We start from the raw sequence: 9,004 nt of genomic DNA on the forward strand, positions 1-9,004 counted from the left end.
AGCACCACTGTAGTGCCCCCGAGCTCTCGTACGATCTGAATAAATCCAGAGCCTAAGAACAATCAAGTTTCTGTTCACAAGATGGCAGCCATAGCAATAGATCTCTCTCTGACCTCTTCTGCATTAAGAATCCTGACCAATGCCTCAGGCTTCATCTGCGATGTCTAACCAATGAGGTGAGGGTGAAGAGCTTCGCTTGAACGCCGGTAACCTGCTTGTGCTCTGCTGACACCGCGAACTAGGAAGGCAGTCAAGGCTGCCGAGATCCGAGAGCCGCGCGGTGTCGCCGGCCCGGACGGCGCCGCCGGGCGCTCGCATGATGCCAATGCACGTCGCGACCTCGCGGAGCGCCGCCCGTCGGCCCGAGAAGAAGAGCAGGCCGTGCGGGATCACGAACACCACCACCGCGCCCGCCTTGTGCCAGCGACGACTTGATGCGTCGACCGCACGAAAGACGGCGGCCGTTTCTCGTGGCTCGTCGCGTCGGATCACGGCTGCCATGCCGTGCGAGTGCGACGGCGAGGCCGCAGTCACTCTAAGAGCAGGCTTCTCCTGTCCTCCAACACCTCGGCCGCCAGGGCCGGCGCCACCACTGCCGCAGGGATCCCATCTCCATCATCCACGTACTGTAACATAAATGGAACGGCGTTTTCGGTGAAACTGAAAATAAAAAAATTCCATTTTCGCGCAATATGAGATTTTTCGTTTTAGGGTTTGACGTGCATGACCGAATCCAACGACCCCAAGTTCAAACTATAAAGATAGACGACCACGTAATCCATCCGTTAGTTCGATGAAGCTTCCACGGTTGGACTCTTCCTCAATCCTCGTTAAATTGAGCAATCATGCTAGATTAGGGATAATGCTTGTCGGTTCTTGTGTTGCTTGATTTTCCTTCATGATTCATGTGGTCTCGTCGATTGATAAACATCTGTTTTCCGCTCCGTGTCCGCACATATTTGGTTCGCATTTGCTTTTAGTAATATTTCCTTCGGTCTTTTTTAATTGATTCAAATTTAGTATAAACTTATATTAAATTTAAGTCAATTAATATTCTAAAAGAGACCGGAGGAAATCAGATTATCCATTCACTGGGCAATGCTTTGCGACGATGGCAGGAGTACACAGTACACATCACTCAGAGGGGCACCCAGAGCAGGCACTCGGACGCCATAATTGATCCGCTGGAAACACATTCAGAATCTGTGACACATGCACTGAGCAGCTCCCATCAATGGCCTTGATTCAGACACGTCCAAAAGGGAGGGACGTACACGCGACATAGAGTAGAGACAAGCCATCGAAAGGCCCCTGCCCTGAAACCAATGCGACCTCTGACTGCCTGCCAGCCCCCACGAGCCCTGAATTCATTGCCACATCTGCGGCGCTCTCGGTACAACAGCTACCGATTCATCCTTTGGTGAGTGAGTTGACGCCAAGACCAAACCCGCACGGGAGCTACCTAGCTAGCCGCGGCGGCGTCCCGGCACCGATGGATCCAAAGAACTTTCGCCCAAATAGCGCTTTTCTCAAACTCTCCTCTTAAATTTTTAAAACTTCTATGATCTCTCTTTGTTATGTCATGTTAGATGGTTTAACTAGTATATATACATGAGATACCATTCAATTTGGCTAGCTTTTATTGGGTCTAGTCATCTAAAACGGCGTGATCTGGCTATTATTTTACCCTAAAGAGTGATAATTTTTCGGAGGCCTGGAGAGTCCAACCATCTAAAATGGCGTGACCTAACTGAACGTAGCCAAACAAAGGGACGTGTCTTAGCTATTTTTGATCAATCCTGGGCTAAATGACAAGGTCTCATGACTCAAACTAGCCATCCAACATGACGTGACTATAAAGGGTCACGGAATTTCAGTTTTCGAAAAGGCCTAGAGTCTAGAAAAGGGCCATTTAGGTCAAACAACTCATAAATCCATCTCGGCATCACTGCATGTCCTCCAGTGCCCCAAATGTGCGTCCACTCAAAACTTGGCATGTGCCGGCGCCCTAAAACTTATGCCGAAACTATGTGTGGCTCAAAACTCTATTTGACAACCCGCGTCAAAGTCAGACCGACCCATAGAAATTCGGCACTGGCAAGCGCGACCACGTAGGATCCACTCGATGGGCTTGTTTTCTAGCCGCACACACACACATTCTTAATTCTTCTTTCCCTTGCTATTTTCCTCTCATTATCCCACCCCCACTCCTCTTTCCACCTAGCCCATGCCGTCGTCTGCCACCATAACCCCCCACCTTCACCGTCGTGATGCCTCCGAAAAAGCTTCATTGGGAAGGCCTTGGCGGAGGCACACACTCAGGTGTCAAAGGACCCTGCGATCACGGAGGAGTTTGACTCGTTGGTCATGGAGGAGCCAACATTGTATGTCACTGAGGAGATGCCACTGATTTTCGTTTGATCTCTCCATGGATGCAATGTGATCTTCAGACCTTGTGGCTGGACTATGGCCCTTTTTTGGATGTGCCATAACTTTGATGGCTTTTGAACTATTTGAACAATTATATTGCCGGAGTGTGGGCCTTTGCATGTTTTTAATTTGAACCATTTGCATGTTTTAGTTTGAACAATTTTAGCTCTTTAGATTTTTGAGAAAAGTGCCTTTGAGGCTGGAGGGGGCGATGCAGATGATCTCACCACCTTCAAGCGAATGTGCTTTAAAACTGACCCCCCCCCCCATGGGGCGCAGACGTTTGGATTAAACATACGACATGGAGCCCTTTTTCAAACAATTTAAAAACAACATTTATAAAAAAAATCGAGAAAAAAATTCTATATGTAAAAAATAATGTAATCTACTAACAAGAAAATCTAACCTAAAATCGAGCGTGGTGTTTTGGAGGCCGAGCTATATATAGCTCTTTATTTTCAAAGACTTAAAAATTCGTATTTCAATGTTTCAAAAATATATAAAACAAACTCCTAGAGGTAGCCAATGATGTATGCTACAATGGTGTAAAAATCTCAATGCAAACTGATTTGTGTTCTAGGCTACATGGAATTAACAAAATCTGGCAAGTTTATTAGTCTTGAAATGTGTACTATTCACTATATAGTTTGTCAGAATTTGTCATTTTTTGTGTAGCCTAGAATATGAAGTAGTTTGTATTGAGATTTTACACCATTTGTAGTATACATCATTAGCTATTTTGATTCAGATTTTTTGAAACATTGAAATACAAATTTAGATTATTTATTAATAAAAGCTACGTGTAGCTCGATCTCCGTTTAAGGTTTCCAAACCGGGAATACCCTATACATTGGGTTGCACAGAAAAACAAAATCTGACATGCTCCATTTTCCATGCTCGGTAACCCTTTGGCCGTGTGTCCAAAGTAATGCTATAAGATGTGTAGTTAGACAACAGTGCACAAGGCCGCGCACAATCCCAGCGTGCCGCTCCACATGCAGCATTGGTGCTAGCTAGCCTCCATGCACGCACGCTCATGAAAAATTTCTTCGATCGACCTGCGTATGCGCGCCCTCCCTAGCTTTACTCCATAGCTTAGGGCATCTCCAACCGGGCGACCCATCCCGCGCCCGCGCGTCCGGATGGGTCCAGCCGGACAAAAACCCGGCCCAGCGCGCGGACCCATCCCTAAAACGGATGCCCGCGGCGTCCGGAACGACGCAAACCCGGCTCAAATCTTGGCCGGGTTTGCGTGGCCGCGGACGCGAAAGGCTGGTCGCTCGCGTCCGCCCGCTGTCCGCCCTGGCCCGCGTGTCATAGGCATAAATAATATATTTCATTAAATAGAACTCATTACATTTTTTTTTAGCTACTACTTCTATCCTATACGTACGGGGCCGGCGGCCTCGCCGGCGACTCCTCGCCGGCTCGCCGTCGGGGCCGTGGATTTCACTCGACGCGGGCGGCCTGTACGCGTGAGGATTCCACTCCCGGCTTTCTACGGGCCGGGTGGCGCGTCGGCGGCGGCGCGGGCGGCTTCGCGGGCCTCGGCGGCTTGGACGGAGGGCATCATCCTCCTCCTTTCCGCCCGGCGCAGCTCGGGCGCGCTCGCGCTCCGCCTCCGAGGCGGAACCATCCGCTTCCCGCATAGCTCAAGCTCTCCGCGGGCGGCGCGTTCCACGGCGGTGCGCGCCTCCGGGCGGACGCGGCCGGCTTTACGGGCCTCGTGGTTGCCCTGCCGCCGGCGCATGCGCTCTTGCCGGCCGCGCTCCGCCGACGCAGACATCCTCCCGGGCGCGCCGCTCGGGCGGCGGCATCCGGATGAGGTCACGGGCTGCTCGCACAGCGAGCGGCTCGTTCTTCTTGCCGAGGAGGTCGCCTAGCGGCGGCGGTCGGCCCGCCGGATGCCCTCGTGCTCCTTCGTCACGCGCGTGAGGTCGGCGAGACGCTCCTCGATGGCGGCGTTGATGTTCGCCGGCGCGAGGTCCTCCGCGGCGACGGGCTCCTCCGCGGCGTCCGTCCCTCCTCCACGGCCGCGTACCCGGCCGTCCGGGGTCTCGTGCCAGCCCTCGCGGCCGCCGCTTCCCCCATCTCCGCGTCACCGGCCTTCTTTGCCGCCGCCTCGGCGGCGACGCGGAGCGCCTCGTCGTCGGCGACCCACCGCGAGTCCGCGCGCTCCTCCTCGTCCGTCCGCGGGAACCCGGCCCGGGCGGCGAGGGAAGCTTGGCCCATGTGGACCGAAGGGTGCGCGGCATGGCGCCGGAGAAGGTGGAGGGGAAGAGAACGGTGATGCGGTGCAGGTGAGACCGCCGCCGTCTTTATAGCCGGCGGTCCGGCGGGAAACTTGGGCGCGAGCGCGCGCCAATGGCGTTTGCGCGCGCGGGAACCTTGGTGCGCGCGGGATCTTTCCCGCGCGTTCCACCCTCCCGCCATGGGCTGTCCCGTCGAGGCCCCGCCATGGCGCGGCGCCGCGCAGCGGAGACGAACCACGTGGCGTCTCTTTGGGTCGCCGCGTTGGGTGCCGCGTGCGACCAAAACGGACACGCGGACGCGGGGCGCTGTCCGCGTGTCCGGGCGGGCACGCAAACGGCCCAAAACGGACGGCCCAGCGCGTCCGTTTGGGTCGCCGGTTGGAGATGCCCTTAGCTTCTGCTGCGTGTGCATGCATCACAAGTCACACGCGACAGGGAGATGTATAAGATTGCAGGTAGCTACGGCTAGGTAGGCTGCTGCCCTGAATTGTACCATTCGCCTCTCGATCAGGGCGTCTCCTTTTGATTTTCTCTCTCTAGATCTCTGTCTCTAGAGACATGCAGACAAAACAGTAAATGTAACTTTGTGCATAGCTTTCAGTGCTACGAGACTGTAGTACAGTGCATGCAGAGATCGGACACGCACAGAGGCTACTAGATGCTCGATGAGAGCATGGCTAATAGAAGAGCCGGCTGCTGGCTCTACACTAGTGCCATGTCACCTAAAGCCTTTATAAAAGCCCACTTGTATAACAAGTTGGCTATTATATTGGCTATAGTCTAGCATGTGTATACAATTTATTAGGATCCACTGTAAACTGCAACTTTGTGGCCATTTCAAACACCATAGATATATATGCCATTCATGCCAACAGGATGTGATGAGATAAACTGATTAATATTCAGACCACACTTAAACATTACATAACAAATAAGATCTCTGGCAAACAAGCCGTTAATTTTGATCTAGACAAACGATAAGCAACAAATGGTGGAGAATAGCACCATCACATCGACACTTAAACATTACATAAGTCTATAAGAAATCATTAACTAAACTTAATGCTAAATAAGATCTTAGGCAAACAAGCCATTAGTTTTGATCTACACCATCCACGAAAGTCACAAAGCATAGTTGAAACTTTGTAGAAAGGAGCGACCATCCATTTTCATCGATATACTTCAAGACTGTATGGGAAAAGGAAACAAAGAAAACGTAAATAAGCAGCTATACATTACATTTTACTGAACAATACAGTAGAGTGCTCTTTAATTAGTTAATAAACAAAACACATTTAGATTAGAGAATGCATACCCGCAAATACCACCTGCTGCAATCACCACATCATTGCTCAATCCTGAAATAAAAATGAATGTAAAATATCATGTTTATCCTCAATGTCACAGAAAAATGGAATAGGAACATGCAGATATCAGTATCCCACCATGATTAATTATGACGGCTATTTCGAAACCTATGCCAAATATGCTCGATCAAATCATTTTTAAGCTGGGTATGTTGTGGACGAGCACGGATAGTAGCTTTTCTACGCATCACATCAGCGAAACAAAGATTTCCGCCAACATTCACTTCAGGAGGCAGAGCAAATGAAGCCCCTGGATTCTCATTCAAGTCAATATGAATGGCAGCCTGCTCTTTTTCATCTTCGACTATCATATTGTGAAGAATCACACAAGCTAGCATTATCCTTCCAATACTCTTTCTCTTCCATAAACGTGCAGGCCGGCGTACAATGCTAAAACGGGACTGCAACACCCCGAAAGCACGCTCAACATCTTTCCTTGCCCCTTCTTGGTACTTCGCAAACAACTTGTCCTTCTCTGTTTGGGGAAGTGGTATAGTCTTCATGAACGCAGCCCATTCTGGGTATATACCATCGGCAAGGTAGTAACCTGTGGTATACTCATTCCCATTGACAGAAAACTGAACTTGAGGGGCCTCTCCTTTTAATGCATCAAAAAACAGTGGGGACTGGTTGAGCACATTAAGGTCATTGTTTGACCCAGCAACTCCAAAGAAAGCATGCCAAATATGAAGGTCCTGAGAAGCAACGGCTTCTAGGATCATCGTTGGTACTCCATAATCACCACGCGTGAATTGCCCCCTCCATGCTAAAGGACAATTCTCCCACCGCCAGTGCATGCAGTCGATACTTCCTAGCATTCCAGGGAAACCACGAGATTCGTTAACCTGAAGTAGACGCTCGACATCCTCCTGTGTCGGGCGTCGCAAGTACTTCCCACCGAACACATGAATCACCCCCCGTGCAAACTTGTCCAAACACTCTAATGCAGTGCATTTGCCAATCTTCAAGTACTCATCAAGGGCATCTGCAGGGGTGCCGTATGCTAACATGCGCATGGCTGCCGTACACTTTTGCAATGGTGAGAGTCCTATTCGACCAGAACAATCTGCCCTATAAGTGAAATAGGGAGACCATTGACCAAGGGCATTCACAATGCGTAGGAAGAGGTCTCTATTCATACGAAATCTAGTACGAAACATACTCTCGGGGTAGAGTGGTTGTTCAGCAAAGTAGTCCTCCACCAGACGTTCATGAGCACCTCTATGATCCCTTCGAATTCTCTTCCTTTTACCGTATCGTCGCCGAGATAATCCATCTCCAAGCCTTGCCTTGATTTTCATCACAAGCCTCTTAGCAAAGGAGTCTAGTAGGTTCTGCTCAGCAACATAAACTTCCATGATTCTGGATGGGGCTAGCTCACCAGAATCATCTGTGTATGAATCGGACATGGTGGCTAAGGGATAGAGGTTGGTAGGCTGAGTAGGAAGATAAGAGGTAGAGGAGGAAGATGGGTTTGGGTGGATGAGTCTGAAGAGGAGATAGAGCATTATATAGAATCAACAGCACGTAATTATTGTTACATGGTTATCTGAACTACATTGTAGTTAAGTGTAGTTGGACTTTTGACTTGAGTACATGGTTATCTGAACTGCATTGTAGTTAAGTGTAGTTGGACTTTTGACTGGAGTACATGGTTATCTGGACTGCACTGAACTTAAAGTGTGGAATGTTGACTACAATTTAAATACATTTTAAATAAAATCAGTAGAAAACATTCTTGTATTTCAGCACAAAAAGAAAGTAGCAGTGATAGTGTGGAAAAAACTCATGTACGGAAGAATCCTACCTACAGCAGTTTTGAACACTATAATGGTTGTGATTGCATTTTGGAGCTTAATAATGCAGTTCTAATCTTGCTAAAAACAACACTTAGATACATGAGAAGAAGATATTGCTGCATTTAGATACATGAAAAGTGGACTTTTGCCCACCTCTGACCATGCTCACGAAATGCAGTATGCCAATAGCTGCTATTGTATATCATACAAATGTCCAGATCGGAATCATCAGCTAGAAACTATCAAGGTAATCGTAGATGCATAAGGAATAAAGAAATCATACCATACTTCCAGATCGGAGTCATCCATATTTTCATGCGTGAACCAAGGAGACACAGAGGAATCAACGCCTGCAGATGGTGCCCAGCAAGGGCCTTGAGCCGCAGCACCTGCTGCAGCCTGGCGGGCCAGCATGGTGCGGAAGAGGAGGCCGCCATGGGCACCGACGGCAGGACGAGGTGAGGCACTGCCGGCCTGACGAGATAAGGCCCTGGCGGAGGGACTCCAGATGCTCCGGCGCCGGCCGCAGTTCAAGGTCCGAGAGGTGGTGATTTGGGGGCGATTTGGAGCATAGGTCCTATGGTTCAGAAGAGGATTTAGGGGCTTCTCCGATTAGCCGCGATTTGGGACGAGGGTGAAGGAATCAGCGCGCGCGGACAAGGAGAAGCGCGGGAGGCAAGGAAGACGCACCGGATCGGCATCGCCGGCGCTAGCGCCCGCATCGGGCTGCAAGCAGGCGGTTGTTTCTCGTATCTAGCGCTGTAGCCGGGCGATACAGGAATCGCCCGTTCTCTTCTCTCTCCTTTGGTCTCTCCCCTCCAGCTCGGATTTTGATGACGTGGAACGGCTTATAGCCTGCTGACTCTGATCTATTATACTTGCTCTGATATAGCTACCCCAAGACAGACAAGGGGAGCTAGGCTAGACCGAGCCGGCCATGGCGGCACTGAAAACTATGCGCGCGTCCGCATCTGCTTCCATGCATACCCCCAATTACTACCCCCACCCCCTTTCCCTTCTTCCCTTCTCTCTCTGCGCAGAATCGATTCATCATTTCACTCGCTGAGACATGGACATGGTTCAGGCAGAGATAGTAGGGAGAGAGGGAACTTGGGATGCCTGGGCTGGGCCGCGCCTGTGTGTGTTTGTGCGTGCT

The 9,004-nt window shown here is 50.2% G+C and overlaps 1 protein-coding gene across 1 annotated transcript; it reads right to left on the bottom strand.

The window, feature by feature from the left end:
- Window positions 1–5,365: 5,365 nt before the first annotated feature.
- LOC124654864 lies at window positions 5,366–8,278 on the bottom strand. The gene is made up of 3 exons (XM_047193845.1): window positions 6,128–8,278; window positions 5,998–6,040; window positions 5,366–5,870 (listed from the first exon to the last, which is right to left on the bottom strand). The coding sequence occupies exon 1, from the start codon at window positions 7,555–7,557 to the stop codon at window positions 6,133–6,135; it is 1,425 nt and encodes a 474-aa protein (XP_047049801.1). The 5' UTR covers window positions 7,558–8,278; the 3' UTR covers window positions 5,366–5,870; window positions 5,998–6,040; window positions 6,128–6,132.
- Between the last annotated feature and the right edge of the window lie 726 nt (window positions 8,279–9,004).

Source organism: Lolium rigidum, chromosome 5, assembly GCF_022539505.1.
Source record: "Lolium rigidum isolate FL_2022 chromosome 5, APGP_CSIRO_Lrig_0.1, whole genome shotgun sequence".
Lineage (NCBI taxonomy): Eukaryota > Viridiplantae > Streptophyta > Magnoliopsida > Poales > Poaceae > Lolium > Lolium rigidum.